The sequence below is a fragment of the Pteropus medius genome, unplaced genomic scaffold (genome assembly GCF_902729225.1).
Source record: "Pteropus medius unplaced genomic scaffold, Ma_sr-lr_union100, whole genome shotgun sequence".
Lineage (NCBI taxonomy): Eukaryota > Metazoa > Chordata > Mammalia > Chiroptera > Pteropodidae > Pteropus > Pteropus medius.
In genome coordinates this window covers 10143933-10167908 of record NW_024350926.1, presented here as the reverse complement: position 1 = coordinate 10167908, position 23976 = coordinate 10143933, and the positions used below count along the sequence as shown (strand labels likewise).

At 51.3% G+C, this 23976-nt stretch overlaps 1 protein-coding gene and 2 long non-coding RNA genes across 5 annotated transcripts in view; 2 read left to right on the top strand and 1 right to left on the bottom strand.

Annotated features, from left to right (window-relative positions):
* LOC120585532 (hairy/enhancer-of-split related with YRPW motif protein 1) overlaps positions 1-15292 on the top strand; it is a 217759-nt gene extending 202467 nt beyond the window's left edge. The window contains exons 1-5 of one of the 2 annotated variants that reach the window (XM_039841925.1): positions 11373-11689; positions 11961-12036; positions 12162-12245; positions 12523-12604; positions 13526-15292. In XM_039841925.1, coding sequence (XP_039697859.1) covers positions 11601-11689; positions 11961-12036; positions 12162-12245; positions 12523-12604; positions 13526-14109 — 915 coding nt within the window. In that variant the 5' untranslated portion in view covers positions 11373-11600 and the 3' untranslated portion in view covers positions 14110-15292. Of the gene's footprint in view, positions 1-11372; positions 11690-11960; positions 12037-12161; positions 12246-12522; positions 12605-13525 lie in introns of those variants that run through there. The other variant, XM_039841924.1, reaches the window with a different exon arrangement.
* LOC120585534 (uncharacterized) lies at positions 7761-10788 on the bottom strand. 2 transcript variants are annotated; one of them, XR_005648402.1, is made up of 3 exons: positions 9544-10788; positions 8417-8830; positions 7761-7946 (listed from the first exon to the last, which is right to left on the bottom strand). It is a non-coding gene; the product is annotated as an uncharacterized LOC120585534 (long non-coding RNA). The 2 variants fall into 2 exon arrangements; XR_005648401.1 differs by having other exon boundaries at positions 8417-10788.
* Positions 15293-18107: 2815 nt separating the features above from the next.
* LOC120585531 (uncharacterized) lies at positions 18108-19292 on the top strand. The gene is made up of 2 exons (XR_005648399.1): positions 18108-18220; positions 18620-19292. It is a non-coding gene; the product is annotated as an uncharacterized LOC120585531 (long non-coding RNA).
* The last annotated feature ends 4684 nt before the right edge of the window (positions 19293-23976 follow it).

The window sequence follows — 23976 nt, the reverse complement described above, 5'->3', positions numbered from 1 at the left end:
TGCTGTAAATTCTTGTAAAAACTTATAACAGTTTTATGATATTTGAGTATGTTTAATTATTCATTTTTCTATTATTGAACATTTAGTTTAAAAATTTCATCTAATATTTTCCATCATCGTTTCCCCCAGTGTTTTTGGTCTCTTATTCTGGATGTCAGGTGGTGAATATGTAGGTCAAAGGGTATAAACGTTTTCTAAGGCTCCTGATTCACACCGTCTAATCCAAAATATCCGTTCCAACTTAACCTGCCCTCGAGAACAGGCGGAAGTGTGTTAGCAGAAAGAAGGCAGAGAACTCATCCTAGTTCTGGCCAGAGGAAGCTGGCAGGGTTATCATTCCTCCCGAGCCCCCTCCCCTAGCCTTTTAAAAACTTATTATCGTGATTAAAATAAAAACACAACGAGACCTACTGTCTTACCCATTTTTAAGTATTCAGTAGTGCTAAGTATATGGATATTGTCGTGAAATGAGTCACTAGAACCTTTTCGTCACCTGAAACCGGACCCATTAGGACACAACACCCCTTTCCCCCTCCCCTCAACCTCTGGCAACTACCATGCAATCTAGATTTCTATGAACTTGACCGCTTTCAATACCTCACATGAGTGAGATCATACGGTCTTCTCTCCTGAGTCCCTTTTGGAGTAGCACGTCTAGAAGCAGCTTGCAGAAGGGCAGTCACACTGACCGACCTCGGTGGACGAGAGGCAGACCATGCTGACTTCCTGTCTTGATTGCTCTATCTCCCCGCCCTGCCCGACCCTGTGTCGCTGAAGCTCCGTATTCCCGTGTCCATCTGTCTCAGCGCCCCATAGTCACTCCTAACACATTCGATCTGACGCAGCCCAGATCGAACGCATCATCGCACTCCGCTCAAGCCTGTTCCTTGTCCTGCAAGGTGCCCACCCCGTGAATCCCACCACCCTTCGTCCAGGGGTACAAGACAGAAACCCGAAGTCGTCCCACACTTCTCCCAGTTGCTTATTGCCGAGGAAGTTTGGTCCTCATGTTCTGTCGGCTTCACCTTCTAAATATTTCTGGAACCTGGCCCCTGCCCTCCGTCCCACTCGTCACCAGTCTCTCATAGGGTTGGTCCCTAAGCCCCTCTCCCCACCTGTAGCCCGAGTCCCTTCAATTCATCCCGCAAACTACAACCCAAGTTATCTTTCTAAAGGATGAATCTGATGAGCTCACGCCTTTTCTTAAACTCTCTCGCGGAGTTTAGGGTACAGTCTAAAGCTGTTAATAAGACTTCATGAGCCCCCCCAGCCCTGTGCCTCGGCAGGGCACACCCCACGCTCCGCCAAGGCCCGAGGGCCTTTTGAACAACCTGAACCTCTTTTTTGGATGTCCTTTCTCCCTTCTTCTCTTGGCTGGTCGTTACCTGTCACTTAAGTGTCAGATGAATCGTCCCTTCTCCAAGAAGCCTTCCCAGATTCCCTTGCCTGGATCTGGTACCCCTCATCTGGCCCTCAAAGTCCCCAAGCAGTAAGGATGCTTCTGAGTCATCCTTAATTACTGGTTTACAGATTTGTCTGTCTCCTCAACTAGATTTGAAGGCTAGTTAGAGACAGGGCATCTCATCTCTCCATCTCTGGCCATAGGCAAGTGCCTGGCACTTTGGGGGATGCTCAAAACGCGCTGGCTGGATGGGCACTGAAGGAAGCTACCTTCGATCTCCTTCCTCCACTGCTCTGCCCCCTTCCAAGGACAGGGCGGGCGCTTCTCTGTTGCTAGAGCACGTGAGGTCATGCGGGGAGTGCTTTAAAAGCCGGTTTTCCTCTTACTGATCCTATGGATCAGATACTATTGTATCTTGTAAGGCAAGGAAAAGCCGAGAAAGCACGTTTTCTTTCCATCGAGCCACGGATTTTTGTCAAGCCTACTACCGTCCTGTCCGTGGTGTCTCGCGCCCCTCTGCACCCCTTCCAGAAGCTCAGCACCGAAGTGCACAGACGAGGCACTGGCTCAAAAGCCACCAGTCGTGGCATTGCACTCTCTTCTCCTTTCTTGTCGCCCGTGCTGGTTTCATTCCGCGTGCAAACATAATACCTTTCTCGGAGGAGGCTCGCGGAACGAAACTGTGTAAGGAACTCTGTAAAGCTTTTCTTCCATGAGAAGTCTGGAGGAATTTCGCCTGTAATCCCGCTTCCTCCACTCCTCCCGCCCTGACGCTCCCCCTTCCGCCCTCCCCCACCCCGCTTTTCGGTTGCCATTGCAGTTCTGTGGCATTGGCTCCACAATCGGCATTTCTTCGCCTTCCCTTCCCACTCCCGCCCTCGGGGAGGCGGAGGCGGCGGCGCGGGGGTGCGGGGGAGGGGGGAAGGGGGGAGGAGGGGGAGGGGAGGAAGGGGGAGGGGAGGAGGGAGGGGGGAAGCCCCGGGGGCGTCGCGCGCTCCGGGAAGTGATCTTCCTGCCGGGCCGGCCACACGCCCCCCAGCCGGCCAGCATCGCTCACTAATTAGCACACGTGATAGGAATTGGAAACAAAGTCGCCAACAATAGGAGCGTGGGAACCGGGGCTGCGCCGCGGGACTGCGCTCCCCTCCCCCACCGCGCACCCCGCCCGCCTGGGGAGCGGCCGGCGGGTCCGGGGCGCCTGGGCGCCCCCCGTCCGCGTCCCGGCAGGGGGTCCGGCCGTCCTCCGCCCTCTGTGAGCGCCCTCACACAATGGGGGGAAACGTGGTTAGGGCGCCTCGGCCCTTGCCAGGTCACACGGGAGGGAAGAGAGGGAAGAGAGACAGTCATCAGATAGCCTCCTGGCGACAGCTTGGGGACCCGCCCCCGCGGGACGTCTGCGCCGAGCGCCCGCGGCGCCCGGGGAACGTGCTCGCGTTGCGGTCTCTGCGCGACGAGCGGCCCCCGCGCTCTCCGCGTGCGGCGCCAGGGCCTGCGGTAGGGGACGGCGAAGTGCTGCGACAGCGGGCGAGGCGGCCAGGGCCAGGAGCTCCCGCTCTGAGCCCCGCTCACGGTCACCGGCTAGGGGACGCTCCCTGCGCATGCGCCCGGTGTCTCGTCCGAGGTGATGTCGATAGAGTGATGGAAGGGATGCTTCATTACATATGTGATAACTTTATTGAGATGTGCCACGCAATTTCCCATTTAAAGTGGAAAATTAATTTTCCAATTAATTCGTTGGTTTTTAGTATATTCACACATAATTTTAGAACATTTACATCCTCTTAATCCTGCAAACTTTAGGTTTCGCTCCCCCACACCCATCCTTCCTTCCTCAGCCCCCCGCTCTAAGCAATCATAACGCTACTTTCTGTCTCCTGTAGACCTGCCTCTTATAAACATTTGCTATAAATGGAATCCTGTGCTGTCATCTTTGGTGACCGCTTTCTTTGATTTACTTAGCATGTTTCCGAGGTTCCATAGTAAGTCAGTACTTCCCTCTTATTGCTGAATCACGTTCCAGTACATGAGCTATAAATATAAACACATTTCGTTTATTCATTCATCAGTCGATGGACTTTTGATGGACATTTCCACCTTTGTGGCCATTAAGAATGATGCTGCTATACACATTCACATGCAAGTTTTTGTGTGAACATGTTTTCGTTTCTCTTTGGGAAATACCTAGGAAAAGTGCTGGGTTGTGTGGTCAATTTATGTTTAACTTTCAAGGAAACTGACAAACTGCTTCAAATTGGCCATAAGTTCCCAGACAGCAATGCACCAGGGTTACAGTTTCTGCAGATCCTTGCCAACACTTGCTATGGTTTGTCTTTTTTTGTCATTGCCACTGAGGTGGGTGTGAAGCGGTTTCTCAGCTTTTCCAGTGCTAAATTTCTAAAGCCTTTATGAGTGTGAGAACTGGACCTTGCATAGTATATTTCAGAAAGGTCATGAATGCTAGCTTACTAAATCAGCTGCTAAAACACAATAGCATTACTATTTCCAATGAAAACTGAAGTGGAAAGTAATTATTTACAAACATGTATCTGACTGATACCACAGAGCTGGCGAAAAAAGCTCCAGTTAGGAGCTGATTCCATCTGCTACTTCCCCCACCCGCACCCCACCCCATCCCTAAATCTCAGCTTCTACTGTCTGTAACAGACGAGTTATTCTCTTACTATGTGATTAAAAATGACCCTGTATATTCAAAAACTTCAACTGGCAGGAAAACGTTATGCTGGTTTTGTGTTGTCCAAACCCAGCGTTATTTTCCTGGAGCCAGGGTGTTTGATCAGGTTTCAAGTTTATTTAGATATAAGCATAAATTCTCATTTATAGGAAACTGCTTTTATAATAACAGGTATAATGTTTCTGTTTACATGACTAGCTGCAGATCACCAAAGGGGTGGGTTACCATGTTACATTTTTTAAAAAATTCAGACGTTAAGTGGTATTTATAGCAATGAAGGAGTGGGGAGAATCCCCTCTTGGCTTAACCTAGTTATTTCTCAAATTCAGAAATGACTATCGTGCCCTTCCATTTATTCCAATGTGGTATTTTACTTAAGCAAAGATATATGTTGCAATGATGATGAAAGCAGAGATATACTGTAGCTCCAAGAGGCCATATTCACGCAGGTGAGCAGCAAACGTGAGAGGTGCCCCCACCTTTGCTGGTGTGTCAGTCATTCTCAGGCTTGGCTACACGTTAGAATTGCCTGAGGATTCCACCTACGCTACACGCCATCCCAGACAATTTCAATCTGAGTGCCCAGTTTTTGTTGGGACTTTGTGGGACGGGGGAGGTTAATTTCAGTATTTTATACCAGACCCGCCAGTTCAGCTGGGGTTCGAGCCGGTCTCACCCATGGTTCTCAGAGTGTGATTCCAGGACAGACAGCATCACCTGGGAGTGGATCGAAATGCTCATTCTTGGGCCTGGCCCAGACTTACCAAGTCAGAAACTCCTCGGGGGATTCTGAGGCATGCTCCTGTGTGACAGCTACCCATCTAACTGGAAATTCTCCACCTTGGCGATACATTAGACTCACAAACAGTCTGATGCCTGGGTTCTGGTCCCAGAGATGACGATTTTCATCGTTTTGAGGTATGCTATAAGAATTGAGATTTAAAGGAAAAAGCGCCCCAGACTACTCTAATATGTGGCCACGTTGCGAACTCTAGGTCTAAACCAGAGGTTCGTAATGTCTGGTCCTGAACCGCGGCTGTATTTCCTGGGAGCTGGTTTGATACAGCCTCCTGAGGCCAGGGAGGTTTACAGAGCCAGACACTGCAGGGGGCCCCGAGAGCCTGCGTTCTTACGCCCTCTGTGATTCTGATGCTCGCTGAAGGCTGAGCCAGGTCTCCAAACAGTGTAGTTCTAGGGTCTGGGGTTGGAATACGTACATATTTTTGGATGAATCATAGTTCAATACAAAACTTTGGAGTAGGCCCTGGAGGAACACGGTGTGTCTATATAACTAATGCGTATTATTAAGTTATATTATTACCACCGCGGCGTTCACCTAATGTTTAATTATTTTGCCTTTGTAGCCTTGAAGGATGGTCTTTTGCTTTTATCTTTTATTTGCTCATTTATTCAGGTTTCAGAGGCCTGAACATTTCATGTGACATCGACAAAACAATGGCTCCCTTTCTCCTTCGTGGTGTACCCTTCCCATGGGAAATTTGTTCTGAGAGTCCAGGCTTCTCAAGGAGGCAGTGCCTTTCTTAACACAATGTGGAACCATCACCACCACCACCAAAACCATCCCCAAATTCAAATGGCCCAAATAATGAATTTGACCTAGATCCTGAATTAATTAGAAAAGTACAAAGTCCTCATCATTTGAAAGATCCTGGCTGACTTCAAAGACGCACAGCCAAATATCGTGTATCTCTATCGATCTTTCGATAGACTCGAAGCCAAGCACCTTGTCTTCTCCTCACCTGTCCTCCGTTAGAGCGAGGACAAACGGTCGTCTCAAACAATGGTTCTCAAAGTGTGATCTTCGGACCAGCAGCAGCAGCAGCAGGAGCACCTTGCCCTGCAGGTAACTCTGATGCGTGCTAAAATCTGAGAACCACGGTTTTAGAGCAAGCGGAGGGAATGATTCTCGGCTCTACCTGGCCGGGCAGTAGTATCTCCCTCTGGTGACGTGTCAGGTACTGCTCGGGATTCTTCCAGAATCCCTAGCCCTTTTTCTTTCCCTTTCTGTACCACGGCCCTAATCCAGGTTCGCTCCTGGCAGATTCTCAATGACCTCTAGGACTTTTCTCCTGTGTGTGTGTGTGTACTATTTTTGTACCCCCTCAACTATAGGCGATGGTGCTCACAATCTCCCTCTTCTGTTCCGAATCCGACGAGGTTGTCTTCTGTTTGACGGTCCCCTCATTTGCCCTGGACCATCCCCCTCCTGCCCGGTTCCCTCATCCTCGGGGATCTGCTCCCTGCCACAGCACGGGCCTCCACGCCCTGTCCTGTTTCCTCTCCTACCTCCACGAATGCCGCAAATACCAGCAGAGCGAATACAGGCAGCAGTTGCTCCTGTCACACTGCGCGGAAGTGTCTCATCCTGCCTGGCTCGTTCTTCGCTCAGCGTCTGTTAACGTACGCTTACTCTCTGGCTTACGCTTACTCTCCGGCTTGCGCTTAAAAAAATGTGGGTTCCATGAAGAAACACACGGAGGAAGCAAGGTGAGCATTCCTCCTAGAGAACAACCAGCTTCTTCACCTGTCGGTCTTGTTGCAAAGGAAAATCAGACAGAAAATGCTGGCAGACGCGACACGTGATGGGCTCTTGTTCAGCCTTCTCTAAGCTCCTTGGTGCGTCCACTCGGGTTAGTGCTGTGGGCCTAAGAGTGTCTGGTTCAAGAAGGACACTATTTAAAGTCTATAATACGGCACCTCGTGTAGAAAACTCTTAGTGCTTAACTCTAAAGCAAGGGGTGTGTGTGCGCGCGCGTGGGCGCGCATGTGCGCATGTGTGTGTTTTAAGGGGATCTAAGTTCACGATGATAAAATCCAAAGAATTGTTAACGAAGCTTCTCTTTTCAAATACCTCCTGTTAAGATCTGAGGAAGGACTTCATGTTCCCCAGAGCGGGCCTCAGAAAGGGTGGGTGATGCGCCTGGCACCTGGGAAGCTTGCTCGTGGCTGCAAGGCTGGCACAGGGAGACTTCGGTGACTGAGTTCTGGGTATTGGGCCTGATGGGCAGATGCAGTAGAGGCCTAACGAGAGGCGTCCTGGGTTCGGTTCCTTTGTCTCATGTACCGGTGGGAGGGTCAGTAGGCCAGTTCTCTACAGTGGGGGTCTGGGGCAGGGATCGACCACCTCTTCATTCTGTTGTCACTTGATGAGTAGCTCATAAAGGAGAGGACAGGAAGGACGCCTCCAGACGGAAACCCCACGCTCCTGTTAAATGGCAACACTAACCACAAATACCAAGCCCTTTGCCAGTTATTTAGAAAGAAATCTGTCCTATTTTCAATCACTTATAATTGATAAGGGATTTTAAAAAGTTAGTGAAAAACAGAAAAATATGTTTGATGTTGTATAAATGGGGCCTTTTAAGTGGGAAAAATCTGCAAAAGTCTCTACCTCTTTCGATTACTTACAAGTAAAATATATTTTAAAAGGTTTAGAACAGAACACAACTATAACAGAAATGCCTACTTACAAAGGTTTATGAACATTCCGTAAGTTTTGAAATAGAAACTGTCTGGGCCAACTCAGGCTGCCAATAACAAAATAGACAGACCGAGAGGTGTAAACACACGGCTGTCCTTCCGCGCAGTTCTGGGGCTGGGTCACAGACTCCTCCTCACCGAGTCCTCGCTCGGCAAGCTCTCCCGTGTCTCTTTGTCAGGGCACCGATCCCACCGTGAGGGCCCCACCTCCAAACGCTGTCACACTGAGGGCTGGGGCTTCAACATATGCGTTTGGAGGGAACACAGTGCAGGCCGTGGGGAGACCGATACCCAAACACCTTTCCCGTCTTTCTTCCTCTTATAACTGCAATATTTCCTGGCCCCAGGGGCCTTTGAATACAAGGTCACATTAAATGACCAGATTACAATGACTGAACCCTTCCTGCCTGTCTGTGGTGCCTTGGTCCCTCCTCAAGTTCTCAGGCCCCTGGGCAGTGCTTCATTGAGGTTCAGCACCTCGGTCACCACTGCCAGGCTCCCCTTAAGACTGCTGCCTTGCCGAGCCCCCCATCTCCCCTGGTGCCTTTCCCTGGACCCTCAGGGCACCCTTTGGTGATAAGCATGCATGCAGGGGTGGGCAGGGGGCGCAGAGTGATCCACTCTGTGGCACGTGACTTCTCAGAGCTGTTCGAGCTCTCATGTGCCCCGAGATTGCCGGGTTCTCCAAATGTATTTGAAAACAGATTCTTCCGTTTATAGAGAATCTTGAGAGATGAATGCTCTGTGAAACGCACTCTAGCATTTTAAATCTCCTTTGGTTCATAATAAAGAAATTCACCGAAAGGAGTAAGAAAACCTACAAAAGCATCCTCTTAGGTGGCCCAGCCCAGCCCACGATGAAGCAGCCCGTCACGACCATCACCATCGTCATCACCACTCAGAAGCCTCAGGCGTAATGTCTGGGTAACATTTCATGAAATGTTTTTTCTCATTCTACCAGTAAAAGACAATACAAATGTGAGGGATTATTCTTATTGTATAGATGAGGAAACAGGCTCAGAAAGAGGTCATAGGCGCCAGGTGACACTGCCAGGGAAGGGTGACAAACCCACGCAGGCGACTTGGAACCCTTTCCTCCCGCACCACCATACTGTGGCCTGTTGGGCTTCCAATTAAACGGTTCCTTCAGGGCGAACGCCCAGGCGTCTTACATCTGACCTCCATTAGGAGCGTGGCATGAGAGGTCACAGGCAATCTGGTGCTGGACGGAGCATCTAGGGAAAGCAGCAAGCGTGAGGGACAGAGGAAAGCTGGCACTCGATCAAAATTCTGGCCTGACAGTTTGGGGCAACGCTGCCTCGTGGCTTCTGACTTGGCGTGTTCCCACAGAAGCACCATCTCTGAGCTCGGTAGCACGTTCCTTATTTATACACATATTTACAGCACAGCCTGCTCAGGGGAGGGTCCTTAATAAAAAACTCAAAAAGCACAACTTTCATTAATAATGGAGAGCAGATGCTTATGTTTTAGCTCTGCTCAAAATAGTCTACTGCTCCTAACAAGTACTGGTTCTTGTCATCTTAAAAGGGTATCACTTTCTAGAGACACTGTTTTTAATATGTCCAATTACTAGGTAATTAGTTCTCCTTTGAACCTCGTCAGATGTGGAACAGAGTACTCACTGGTAAATCAGGAATATTAATAGCTAATCACGACAGCTGCTGTGTATTAAGTGTTGTATCAATGGCCAAGCACCATGTAAAATGCTTTATGTAACTGATCTTATTTAATCTGTGACATTGGAAAAGAATCTGTTGGATGACTGCATAAGAACCGGAGCTGATAAGGAGAAATGTGACATTTTAACGTAGACCTAGATTTTGACAGAAGAGTAATAATGAATGTGGGAGAAATATTTTGTTTGGGTACCAGAGGGGGGTCGGGCATCCTCGCCGCCACGCTGTGATCCTTCCTCTAGCCCACCTACCTTACCTGTCCTGGCTGCTGCAGGGCAGCAGAAATGGGCCAGAGCAGGAAAGGCTGGCTCACGGCAGAGTCCAGGGGTCCGGAAAATTTATAGAAATCACAGAGGGGCGGCAGATGCACTGATTTCTACAGCAGGGTGGCCTGTCGCTTGGGGGAAGAAACTGAATGTCAGAGGAACTTCTGGAAGGCAGAGGGGTGGGTGGTGGACAAAAAGGAGCATGGGACGCCGGCCCAGTTCTGTGACTCCAGCAGCCCCGTGAGCAGGAGCAGAGAAGGCAAGCAGTGGATGATCTTGGGTGGACGACTGACAAGTGGCATATGGTGGTGCATCAGGGAGCCGGGGCTCCTGGTGTGCCGGCAAGAACAAATCTCAGAGGGCAGCCTAGACAGGAGGGCTGAAGAGGCCAGAGGAAGGGCCGAGGGGCTGGAGGTGGAGGTGAGGTGGACTGAGGTTCGTCGGGAGCCAGGTGACATACCGGGTGGAGGGCCTGAGAAACATACATACATATTAGGCTCAGGCGTCCCAAACGTATTACGATGGCACTGAGGTCAATAGTTGAGGAAGGATAGAAATGGAGAAGCTATCGGCAGAGGTGAGAAAAGCTGCATCATCCTCAACGACATGTATGGTGCATTCCATCCCTGGCGACCGCAAGGTCAGCAGTCACAGACGGGCCCTCAGCGGAAGGCGAATCGCTCTGCTGCGTGAGGGATGGAGAAGCCCGGACTTCCACGTTCAAAGCATCCAGCACGGCTGCTGCTACGGTCCTCGGATCCGGATTCGGGATCGGGATTCGGGCCGAGATCTACAGCTGCCTTTTTTTTTTTTTTAAAATGTCTTTTTGGAGACTTCACCCAGCACCTCGTACACGCCCTGCCACCACCCAGGCCGGAGCTGCGGTGTGCGTGCGTGTCTCTGGGTGAGACGTGCAATCCCGAGACGCAACGCCCCGCCCCGCCCCCCTGTCGCCCGCGGAGAGGACCTGGCCGCCAACGCCTGAAAAAAATGCAGCAAACAAAAACACAGAATGAATATCCCCAGGGGCCACCCCCCCAACCCCCGCCCCGGCCAGCCGAGGAGGCAGGCGCTCCACTTCCCCGGGCAGTTCCTTCCACCCCGGGGGCCGGGAAGCCCCCGCGGAGGCGAGACCGCAGCAAGTGGGGGGGGACACGGCCTCAGAAACCGAAAAGAGCATCCGCGACGCGCGCCCGCCCTGCCATGCGCCCGGGGCCACGGGGCCTGGCGCCCTGCGCCCTCCCGGGGCGGCCCGCGCGCGTCGCCGCCGCCGCCGCCGGGCTCGGAAAGCCCCGCTGCCCGGCTCCGCCGCGGCCGCACGGCGCCGGGATCCAATTACGGGGTCACACGGGGGGCCCCCGCGCGGCCCCGCGCCCCCGCCGCCCATTCTTCTCCATTCATGCGGACGCCGCCAGCGCGCCCGCCGTCGCCGCGCCAGCCGCCCGATTGGCTGGCGGCCCCGGCGCCGGCACTTTCCCACGGCTCGCGGCGCGTGCGGCTCGGCGGCGGCGCTGCAGGCGCGGCCCTGGCGCGCGGCCAGGCCGCTCGGGGCGCGCGGCGCGGGGCGGGGCGCGGGGCCGGCGCTCGGTGTCCCGGCCCGGCCGCCCCCTCCCCCGCCCGCCGCCGGCCGCCCGCGCCCCCGCCCCCGCCCGGCCCCAGCGGCGGCCGGCGGAGCCCCCGCCGCGCAGACACACAGCCGCCGCGCAGGGGCGGGCGCGGGCTGGGCGCGGGCTGGGCGCTGGCCCGCAGCCGCGCCCGCGCCCCACGCCTGCCAATCAGCGGGGCGCGGAGCCGGATTGGCCGAGGGGAGGCCGTTGCCCGGGAGCCGCCGCCCCGCCCCCTGCACGCCCCCGCCCGCGCCGGGGCGCTGGGAAGGGGCGCAGCGTGGGAAAGGGATGGCTTAGTTTTAACCGGAGGCGGAGCGGGAGCCGGCTCAGTGTGTGCGGAGCGCGAGCAGCCGAGCGCGGAGAGGCGCCGCCGCTGGTCACTCTTCCCCGCCGCGCCGCGCCGCGCCGACCGTCCCCGGGCCCCGCGCCGCCAGCATGAAGCGAGCCCACCCGGAGTCCAGCTCCTCCGACAGCGAGCTGGACGAGACCGTCGAGGTGGAGAAGGAGAGCGCGGACGAGAATGGGTGAGTTGGCGGCGGCGGAGCGGGGGCGAGCGCGGGCTGACCGCGGTGACAGCGGGCGGGGGCCCGGCGCCCTGCGCTGACCTCTGCGCATCCCCGGCCCGCCGCCGCCGCCGCCGCCGCCGCTCGGGGCGAGGGATCCCCCGAGGCGCTTTCAAGCCCAAGTTGCCAAACCAATCTTGAGTGCGGCGAGAGCGGGGGGGATAACCCCCCAGACCACCTTCCCTCGCTTAACGACGATTCCTGTTTTGTTTTGTTTTTCCCAATCATTCAGAAACTTGAGTTCGACTCTAGGTTCCATGTCCCCAACTACATCATCACAGATCTTGGCCAGGAAAAGACGGAGAGGAGTGAGTCTTTTTACAGTGCCTTTTTTAAAAAAAATTTTAAATTAATGGAAAGGACCACCTTTCTTCACTTTGGGATTTACAGCCGTAATGGAAATGTCCTCCTTTGTTTTGCCTGCTTTCTGCAGATCATTGAGAAGCGTCGCCGAGACCGGATCAATAACAGTTTGTCGGAGCTGAGGAGGCTGGTACCCAGCGCTTTTGAGAAGCAGGTAATGGAGAAAGTAGGTAGCGCTCCCAGTGTAGCTGTCCACACCGTTTGAATCCTTCCCCACCGTTCATCTGAACCCCATCGTGTCTTGGAAAATAACCGTGTTGCTTGTGCCGAGGAGATGAATTCATGCACAGATTCCAACACGTTTTGCGAAGACGACTCATTTTGCTTTAGTCTTTACTGTTATGAGGTGCAAAGCACACATCTGCCTATAGATCTTAAGTTCTCCAGAGGCAGTCGTCGCCAAATCGACCTTTTGCCATTCCCCTCTCCAGGGATCTGCCAAGCTGGAAAAAGCCGAGATCCTGCAGATGACAGTGGATCACCTGAAAATGCTGCACACTGCAGGAGGGAAAGGTACATGTCACTAGCCTCCCGCCCGGGGGCCCTGAGTGTCGGGGCAGCGTGAGCCTCTACCACAAGCCACCGGTGACGTGGTCACCGCCTCATTTGTGCTGTGTGCTTTGTGGGTGGGGAGAGATGGGTATGGGGTGTGAGCTGTCCCCTGGCAGTGCATTTTCAAGTGCACGTAGGTTTTTCTCCAGTGAATTCATCACCCCAGCCCTCTGCAGACTGAGCTGATGCACCTTCTTTGGGAACTACCTTTTAAGTGCGAGGTGCCCTAAAGCTGTGACAGCCCTGACGAGATCACGTAGCTCTCACCACCTTTGTGTATTGCCATTTTGAGAATAAAGCCTTTTTTTTTTTTTAACTAGACAGTCTTAATTTCATATGCAGGGTTTTTTGTTTTGTTTTGTTTTGTTTTAAGTGAGCTGCCACATGACTCGAGGAAAGAAACCTGTGTGGTTAAGCAGAGAAAAGCTGACAGGCTGGGGGACCAAGGTCTGTGTGTCTGTCTCCAGCCAGAAAATGCTTTTTTCAGGACCAAGTGCCTGAAAGCTCCATGATGATAACTTACATCTGTGTGTCTAATGAATTTCACTGCTCTGTGGTTTCTCTGCCCTTGATGTATTTTCTGTTGTCGTTGAGGGGAGACATTAAAGAGAGGAACATAGTTTCATCTGCTGGTAGGGTATAATTCCAATTTCTGCTCGGCGGCTTCTAATTGGGCTTTGAACTTGCATTAGCGAACGCATACTTCTCATGTTGATTAACGCAACGATTTCGGTCGACTCCAAACTATCTGGACTCTCAGAAGGGCCCAGGAGTGCCGTTTTTTAAGGATGTGGGTGTTTGCCAGGAAGGGCCGCCCTTGGGATTGAAGAAACGCTGGCGACGAGCAGAGCCCAGAGGTTTCTCTTTTGTTCTTTGCCTCAGGCTACTTTGACGCGCACGCCCTGGCCATGGACTATCGGAGTTTGGGGTTCCGGGAATGCCTGGCAGAGGTCGCCCGTTACCTGAGCATCATCGAAGGACTGGATGCCTCCGACCCGCTTCGAGTTCGCCTGGTCTCGCATCTTAACAACTACGCTTCCCAGCGGGAGGCGGCGAGCGGCGCGCACGCGGGCCTCGGACACATCCCCTGGGGCGGCGCCTTCGCTCATCACGCGCACGTCGCGCACCCGCTGCTGCTGCCCCAGAACGGCCACGGCAACACCGGCCCGGCCGCCTCGCCCACGGACCCGCACCACCAGGGCCGGCTGGCCGGCGCACATGCCGAGGCGCCCGCCCTGCGCGCGCCCCCTAGCGGCGGCCTTGGACCGGTGCTCCCCGTGGTCACCTCCGCCTCCAAACTGTCGCCGCCGCTGCTCTCCTCGGTGGCCTCCCTGTCGGCCTTCCCCTTCTCTTTCGGCTCCTTCCACTTACTCTCTCCCAATGCACTGAGCCCTTCGGCTCCCACGCAGGCGGCGAACCTCGGCAAGCCCTATAGACCGTGGGGGACGGAGATTGGCGCTTTTTAAAGGACTGACGCTGTAGCATGGGGGGCGGGGGAAGCTTCAAATCCCAGCTGAGCTGGGCTGTCGCCAACATCACCTGAAAGTCGTCAGTAACGTAAAAAGGAAAAAGGTACAATTTCAGATCAATTTTGTTGAGAGACTGAAGGTTTGTTGGTTTACTTTTTCTTTTTTAATGTTTTTTATGTCATCGATTAGCAGTTTTTAAAAACTAGTTGTTAAATTTTGTTACACAAATTGAAATACTGAGTATAAACAAACACTTGGTGATAGGTTTGTACTGTGCCTAATTTACTTTGTAAACCTGTCTAAAAATGATTCCATTTTCTGCCTCAAAGTTTGAAGAAGCCTAACATTTAGTGTTTTGGGGCAGTTTTTCTCCTTCTAAAGCTACAGTCTGTTTTTAGGATTTGTTTTCCAAACCACTATGCTCAACGTTAACATGACGCTATTTGTTAATATTTTGACAATTAAGGTGTTGTATAAATAATATTCTTTTTTGGGGGGAGGGGCTATATTGAATTTTATATTTCCGAACAAAGCGTTGACAAATCAGATGATCAGCTTCATCCAAGAAAGAACACTAGTTAATTCTCTGCCTCCTATAGCACTGCGGTGAATGTACACGTCGTCAGGGCCCCTGAGTCCCTATGACCAGCTGCTGTCACGTGCCGGGACTCACAGATCTGGCTCAGTTAGGAGAGAGCCACTTGTACCTTAGGTAGCCATGTGGAGTTGGCCAGGAGGAGACGGGAGATATTTCTATAGCACATGCCTGCGTTTACCAGCCCAAGCGATGCAATGCATTTTGAATGTCACGGATCTCAAGATTCACAAACGTTAACACGGATAAGTCAGTGGTCAGGGCGGGCGAGTGGTCAGCTGGATCGGCCAGTGGCGCCTGTTAAAAGCATCGCCGAATTCTTCCGGGCACTGCCGCGTTTCCTTTGCACTGGAAATTCCTCACGTTGTGTTTTTCTCTTTTGGTGCATGGAAATGTGGCTGTTGAGATATTTTTAAAGGGCTTTGCTGCCTTCTTTCTGGTTCATGTCATTTGATTTGGGCTGTGAAGACATCATTTTACAGCTTTATTCCTTTAGCAGGTGTAGCTTGAACGACCTCCGCCGAAGTGGGCTCGACCTCTGCTGTACTGATGTGTCGTGACTTAATAAAAGGAAGGAACAAACTCTCCTGCTGTGCGTCTTACGTATCTGGGCCTTTTTTTTTTCTGTTGGCTAAAAAAAGATAAATTTTCTCTCGTTTTCATTTTGTCCGATCATCAATTTTCTCATGTTTAACAATTTCATTATTTATGGGATTCTAAACTGTGCGAATATATGCTATTGAATAAGGTGACTTCGTTACAGGGCAGAGCTCTGGCCTTGCTCCCACGAAAGGACGTAGCCCTTTGACTGTTGTGTCAGACGATCTGGCCCTAGACTGGCCATCTGTGGGCTGGATACCTCAATATCAGGTTGGGAGTTTCAGGGTTCACAGATATTTTCTGAGAGCATCTCCTGTGTGCTCAGTTCTTTACTGAGAGAACAGAAAGTTCTTTTATTAAACAGTGATGACGTAAGGCAAGGGAAGCGTTGCTCTCTGAAACCCGGCATCTGGGGCGTGACCCTCCATGACGGGCTGCAGTCTGCACCTCCACAGCTCCGCGTCTCGTTCCGGCGAGCGTGTTTAACCCTTCGGTTGCTTTCGGCTCCTGAGCTGTGCAGTGAGGATGCTGACGTATGCTTCAGGTTGGAGCAGAACGCTGCTGAGGCAGTCATCCAGGCTCGGGGGGAGGAGCGCCTGCCCCTCGCCTCGAAAGTCATCCTCCCACAGTGAGTGTCCCTTCCTGGCCCGAGAGGAGTTCGCCTTGATCCCGAGGGTGGTGGGAGGAGATGGACGAAACCCACTCTGGCAGTTGACCGAGAACCTTTGCTTTCGTCGCCCGACCACTGAGCTCCCCTCCTTTCGGTTTTTTTTTAAAAAAACGAAAACAGGTTGGCAAAGAGAAGTTGGGACTTTGAACTTGAGTGTCGACTTCTGGGTCCCCGTGAAGGGAGCGGAGACTGCGGCGTTTCCGTGCCTGTGGGTTTGGGATGCTCAGTGTGCTCGGACTTCGTGGGGCCTCGGACGCCGGCCGCTCCTGGGATGCGATGCGCAGCTCTGCTCTGAGGGCCGCGTGAGCAGACACTCGTTCCGTGCGTGGCAGTGCTCTGATGCGAAGTGTCATGATGATCCCTGCCAAGCGCCAGTTTAATTTTAGCAACCGCAATTTCAGATGGCATCGCAGCACGATGCTTACAGTCCTGGGCTCCGTTCCTGGGGCCCACGTGTAGATGGCTGCTGAGGAGGTGGTACAGGACCAAAGCGATCCCTCTATCACGATCTAATTGGTCTCTTTTTTTATTTTTGGAAGGGATCTGGGGGGGCCATTTTCAAGATCACATAGTTTTACAAAGAAATATTTTGGTTTCTTTCTTAAGCCCTTTCGAGGTGCTGGGTTTGTGGAGATGGTGCAGGTGGAGTTGGTGCTTCTGGGGAAACAGGATGGTGAGAAGCCAGCGATATGCAGCAGAATGAATGGGGAAAAACTCTCACTTCTACTCTGAGTCGATGCATGAAGAAAAAAATGAACGTCAGGGTCATTGGTGCCGGCATACTTTAAAATCATGCGTATGCTCATAACACTTCTCTGGAAAACTTTTTGCACGGCCTCAATAATTACCCACTTACTTTTATTATCTGTGATACTGCGACTTAATGAAATGAAAGGTAGGCGGACAGAATTCTTGCATTGAAAAACACTTCTGAAAGGAAAATCCAAGAAATATCATTTCTAATCTAATTTATAGTTAAATTAGGATGTGATTTTGATTCGGGCTTGCTTTGCCCCACTCTGTTACTCACTAAAAATCATGGCATTTTAAATATAGATTACTTATATTTAAAACCCCTCAGGAAATACAGCTAGTTACACTTTCCCCCAGCCCTTCTGGTCTGTACTGGTATCACAGCTTTGAAGCCTTCATTAGTTCCCAGTGATGGTTTATAATTAAAAGAACTTCAGAGCTAATATCATCCGCGACGCTGCTTCAGATGTGCCCTAATTTCTTTCACAGCTGGAGCTCTGAGGAATGGGGGCGTCTCGGGAAGAGGTTCTGGATTCTGGTTCCTGCTCGGTTGGGTCCTTGGAGCATCATTTGAAATTCTCCAGACCCCCCTTTCCTCATCTGTGGGGTAAAAGTGATTGGCCTAGAGGGGTGCCCGGCGGCGGGCGCTGACCCAGGGAACACGTGTTCCAGCACCTTCTGTGTGACGGCCGATTGCTTCGACGTAGGAATTTCGGCCTGGTATTACCAGATCTTTCACATTTTCAAGAGCATCTCCCATTTTAGATTTCTATGTGAAACTGTCCAATTTGTATAGGTTGGTAACTAATTTGCCCAAACCTTGGCAGCAGGCATCTCTCAGCTCCTGGGGCTGCCATTCCAGTGGCTCCCTGAGGGCTAGAATTTTCTAAATCATTGTCGTGCATGGCTGTGAATATGCTCCACGGATAAACACTCGCCTGACATAAAGTAAACAGCCCAGTAATTAGGCAGCTGTAGGTGGCAGCACACAGAGCTCCCTGTAAAGTTAACAGGCGGCGGTTTTTGTAATTACTTCTCAGTCGCCGAAACTCAAGGAGAAACTGAAATTGTTCTTTTTGTTCTCAGTCTGGACACGTCACAGGAACCTCTTCTGAAGGTGCTCGCAACGTGCTCCTCCTGCTCGCTTTACCCAGGAGGAAGCTGGGGTCTCAGCCTGGTGGCCTTAAATAAAAGAGCTGGTGTGCAGCCAGCTGGTGACTCAGCACACTGACGTCCCACCAGGCGCCGTCCGAGTTCAGGAAGTAAGCTGTCCCAGCAAAGAGCGAGCTGTTTGAACCTCAACTTGAAGTGCCTGCCGGCCTCGATCTGGACTGGCTGCAGTGTTCAGCTCTGGGGTGGGGGTGGGGACAGGGGAGGAGGAAGGACGAAAGGACCCGGCCTCTCTCTCTCTGAGAGTTGAGAGTTCGTAGGTGTGGGCGAAGATTTGCAGCGGGCTGCTTCCCCAGGCTATCGGATCTTGGAGAATGGAGGTGAACAGCCGCAGGAGCGATGGGTCTGGGGGTGTGCGCAGGCTTCCGATTTTGCGTTACAGGACGAGGCGCCGTGGTCCTTTAGTTATGTGGTGAAACTTCGCCCCGTATTTACTCTTATGTTAGCATTTTTCATTAAGTGCTGTGTGTTGGGTTTTGACACATTCTCAAGTCAAAAAACCATGCCTACATATGAAAATCGAATCCTTTGTAGGCACCCGCGAGGTGTCCTGTGGCCGGGTGTGGCAGAAGGCACGAGAAACCATCATATGAGGTGGAGAGAGACTGGCCGTTACTCCTGAGAGTTGATCACTGAAAACTTTCTGTGGTTATCGCTAGTTTTCTTTTTTCTTTTTTTTAATGTCTCCCCCGTGGCATGATTTTATTTCCGGTATACAGGGATTTTCTATAAATGCGGAGTTGAATCATGAAATTAAAGAACGCCACATCCGAGCCCGTACACGTCCTCCGTGACCTCATTTCCTACCACTCGGCCGTCCGTCACCCACACTTACCCTTTCTGTCGCTGGAACGTGCTCCGTCTGCTGTCACCTCCAGGTCTCACCACCAGCTCTTCCTTCCACCTGCGACACTCTACCCCAGCTAACCGCGAATCTGCTGTAACCTGTGATCTACTTGGCGCTCTGCTCCAAGGTCACCTTCCCCCTGTGGCCTTCCCTAGTAACCCCGTGTAAACTTGACCGCCACTCCCTACCTCCCGCCCACGTCTGCTCCTCTTCACAGTACTTAGCATTGTCCGACAGAATATATATCTCGTCGATGACCTGTTTGCTGTCTGTTTCGCCTGGTTTGGTCACTTCTCTAGATCTGTCATGTAAATTGCAACCGACATATAGGAAGCACTCAATAAATTTTCGTTGAATGAATTCATAAATCCAATCCACCCCTTCGTTACCACAGAGAAGCAAAACAGATCCAAAGAGATGTCTCGATCTGCCCCCTCCCCCCACCCGATATTTTATTTTAAAAACAACCAGGGCAGGTAATTTCATGTTTCACTTCAGTATTTTCTCTTTGCTATTATAAAATTCTGCATAAAATAAAAATCTTATTGAAACATGATTCTTCAAGTCTATCTCCATTTTTGAGAGTGCTTCGTGGGGATGGAGGGCCATTGGTCCCCTATTACATATTGTGCACAAAGACGTTCAATTTAAAAAAAATCCCTTCCCTTATTTCTCCCACTCCCACACCCCCTCCCATCTGGCAATCATCAAAATGTTCTCTGTATCTGTGCGTTTGTTTCTGTTTGTTTTTTTTTTTAGATTCTACATACAAGTGAAATCAAATGCTATTTGTCTTTATCTGACTCATTTCACTTAACATAATCTCCTCTAGGTTCATTCACGTCGTCACGAATGGTAAGATTTTATTTTATTTCTTTTTTACGGCTGAGTAATATTCCATTGTATATGAACCAAATCTTCTTTATCCAATTGTCTATCAGTGGACACTTAGGGTGCTTCCAGAGCTTGGCTGTTGTAGATAATGCTGCATGAACATAGGGATGATGTCTTTTTGAATTAGTGTTTTGAATTTCGTCAGATAAATACCCGGAAATGGAATTACTAGGTCATAAGGTAGTTCTGTTTTTGATTTTTGGGGAACCTCCATACTGTTTTCCATACGGGCCGCGCCACGGGGGCTTCCTTCCCTCCACGCCCTCGCTGGCACTGGCTGTTCTTTGATTTGTTGATGACAGCCACTCTGACGGGTGTGAGGTGGTATCTCATTGTGGTTTTGATTTGCATTACCCTGATGATGAGCGATGTTGAGCATCTTTTCATATGTCTGTTGGCCATCTGCATGTCCTCTTTGGAGAAATGTCTCTTCAGGTCCTCTGCCCATTTTTTAATCAGATTTTTTTTTTTTTTTGGTGTTAAGTTGTATGAGTTCTTTATATATTTCAGATATTGACCCCTTACCGGATGTATCATTGGTGAATATCTTCTCCCGACAATAAGTTAATTCACCTTCTCCACCTTCTCTCTGGTTAAGGGGTGTCAGTGGTTTTGCTCTCGCCATATTTTAGTCCAGCCTTTCGGGGCGGAGATGAGGGGGCACAGTGTCTGCCTGTATAGAAATGGAGAGAACAGAAGTTCTGTTGTGGGAGCCGACTACATCCCAGGAGAGCGATGCAGGTAAGTATTCAGACGAAATGGGCCCAGGTTACAGGAACCGAGACATCACCGTCCAGGATCAGTGGGAGGCTGAAGGACTAGAAAGGAAATTGGTGTGTTGAGCACCTAGGGAGAAGGTCGTCTGAAAGTGGACGCCAGGATCTCGGACCTGCATCCTCAAAGGGCAGAGACGACGCAGGGCTGTGACAGGGAGGGCATCTTCCTTCTCGGCCTTGATTCCAGCCATCAGGCGGCAATGGGTTTGTGGTAGGATTTTTTTTATTATTATTTTTTATTTTTTATATTTTATATTTTTTTTAGGCAAGGCAACCCTTGTTTGACCTCACAGATTGCAAGGCTTACAATCCCTTATTATTATTATTATTATTTAATGCCTATAGCAGCAGACGGGATCGGGTTGTTCAGGGTGGCATGGCCATAGACTGTGGTAGGATTTTGAGTGCAGCTTTTTCTCTGGTGAATCTGATCTATTTTAGACAAAGAACATTATAATACTGGTAGAAAAAATAATTCCAGAAATCACCTGTCTTATCTATCAGGAAGAGAATCAGAAGCAGAATGGCGAAGTGACCCCAAGCCACCTCGTTCCACGTGTGAGGCCGCTGCCAGGAGCTGGGGCACACAGATGGAGCAGGCGTGTCTGGCCACCCCGAGACTCGCACAGTGAAATGGACAGGTCCTTCTCCCCACACTGTGCACCCGGCCATCTCGGGGTGGGCTTTGTGGTGGTCACTGTCCAGTGACCCCAAACCAGGGGCTGAGCCTGACTGGAGAAAAAAGAGCATGGGCAGTGAAGGGAGAGAGAGAGAGAGCACACGCATGTGTGTCTGCCAGCGATATTATTGATAATGTACGTCGTGTGTGTGTGTTGAGGGTGGGGTGGGTGGTGGGGTCAAGCTGTCAATCAGGAAGCAAGAGAAGAAATTATAATATCTACTTTTGTTGTATTCAAGACTAAAGAGAATGCACGCAGAAAATCATGCAGACTTTCATTTTCTCTTTCTGTAACGTGTGCGCGTGTGTGTAAACACACACACACACACACACACACGGTGCCCATATCGCAGGAAACCTCAGGACCGCATTTCTTTTGCTCCTTTGAAAACATCTTGTGTGTCTGGGTGCTTAGCGTGTTTAATGTGGCGATGAAATTGGGGGAGCGACAAAACAATAAATAACAGTCTGTGGGGCCTCTGGGAGAATCTCTAGAACCCTGGGAGGGAAGTTCCTAAAGCAGAACCGCTTACGTTCCCACCAGACAACAAAAGCTAAGCTGAGCCGAAGAGATAAAGGGGGGGGGGGGTGGGGGGCTGGGAGGGATAAAGAAACAAAACACCTCGCCCTGGCCTGGGGAAGCAGGTGCACCCACGACAAACAATATCATTTCTTCTATTATTTGTAGAGTTTAGGAACCAAACAGAACAAAACAATGCTCGCTCCTCCCGTCTGGGGCGGGGGCCTCTGGGGTGTTCCGTGCCACAAGGTAGAAAGGATGGATTCTCAGCACACGCGAGAGCCAAGAAAGCGACTCGAAACGCACAAACACAAGGACGAGGGCAGACTATCAGACGCTTAGGGGCACTGGGCCAAAGCAGGGGAGGCGATGCAGGAACGTCGTCTTCCGGTGCGATGGTGGCCAGACGCCCCCCCACCACCAGAGCTGATGACATACAAGGGGCCCTTTTTCACCCCAATACGTCCGGGGCTGCCTGCAGCTTTACCACCGACCCCCAACCCCGAGCGTTTCTGTGTGTGTTTGCACGGCTGTGGCCGTGTGTCCGTGATGCACATGGCACACTGGGCAGCGAGGACCGCAGGTCGTTGGAGGTGGGCGCATCCGAGGCTCGGGTCCCTGAGCTCCTTTTGAAGGCTGGTGGGCGGACGGGCTCCGGGTTATGCTTCCACTTTATGACGTTCTCACGTTAAAATTCTAACAAGTCCGTGTACTGATGGACTCTTACAGGTTTCTCCATTATTACTTCATTACATTTTCCCTCTTCTAGGCAGTTTCATATTTCGTAATCGTAGCTTTTATGTAATTCAGCCTCAAGTTGGAATCACCTTCTTCATTAGGTGTGTTTACGTGATTGGACAAAAGGCTCATCTTAGTTTATTTCTAGAAAGTCAGGCCCGATTGTGAAGGTTGAATTCTGCCTCTCCGACTGAAGGGAGGAAAGTGGAAGAATGTTCTGCCAAAAGGCACCGGCCGTTTTACCGCCATCGTATACACAAGGCTTGCAGTCTGCCTGACACTTGCCACACGTGACTGCCACCGTCGGCCCTGCAGGTGACTTACACTGATTAGTAGATGTGTGCCATTGTCGCAGCGAAGAGGAAGGACTTTCGCATGGTGAAGGTCGAGGACCCTCTCCTAGGCACCACACCCGCTGAGAAAATAGAATTCGTGGAAAATGTCGGGGTCCAGCTGGAATTTCCACAGTTCAGGCCTGTATGGCTAGTGAAGGTTTGGGGGCCGACGGAGGACGTAGTTTGACATTTAAATTTGCCTATTTTTGATCGCTTATTTCACGGAAACGTGAACTTTGGAAAGGTACACGTTGTGATTCTGACTGTATAGAAGACCAGTCGGGGGTGGCAGAATCATAAGTTTAGGGGAACCTATTCTGTTCTGGATAAAAATAGTCCCACCCACTCTATTGCTTTGCAAGGAAAACATCAATTAGATGGAACAATGCTCCCCGCGGACGCAGATGCCCGCCGTCCCTGGCCACCCCCTCTGAGTTTGGTTTGGACCGCGTCGTGTCTTCTCTTAGGAGGAAATCATCAACAACAAGAGGAAATCCTGGACTAGTATTGAATGGTCCTTATTTTAAAGGTACTTCCCTTCTTGTGGGGATTGAATGTAATCAGAACAACACTAAATGTCTGAATTATTTTACAAGGTTTGACTTTCGGCCCCCATTTTTTTTTTTTTTTTTTAAAGATCGACTTATTGTGCCGAAGATATAGTCAATTGTTGGGTTAGAGGACATTCTTCTCTGCCGCATGAACCTCGCCCAGGTGGGGCGGGGGGTAACTGATCGCCACAGGAAGCAGGGGGCCCGTGGAGACACCGAGTCTTCCAGAGCACACAATGACTAATAAATGCTAAAATTACTCTGGAAAGAGCCCCGTGGTCACAAACACTTGCCGCTTTCTGAGTGGAGTTGACCTGTCTCTAAGCTGGGGGACCCGGAAAGCTGCCTGGAACCGTCCGCCAGGCAGTTTGCTCGGCCAGAGGATGGACGGGCGGGATTTCGTGGAAGACCCGAGGTGGGAAAAAATGTCAGCCTGGCTTTTCTGCTTCTGGAAGTCGCTGATGGTTGTTACCTGTGGGCAAGGAGCTGCTGAGAAGCAGCAGCACACAGTCTGACCTCCAAATCCCGTTTGTCCCCCGGTTCATGAAGCTGATAAGCGGTAAATGAGCGATGCCTGATGCGATGCTCTCGGGCTGGCCACCCTGAGATGCTTCTCAAACTCTCCTGTCGAAGTGCTCCCAGCAACTGGATGGGCGAGGGGCATATCACTCCCATGAGAAGGGGGCGCAGGCACAGCCGGAGGCCCAGGGACTCCGCTCGTGGCAGCCAGGTGCAA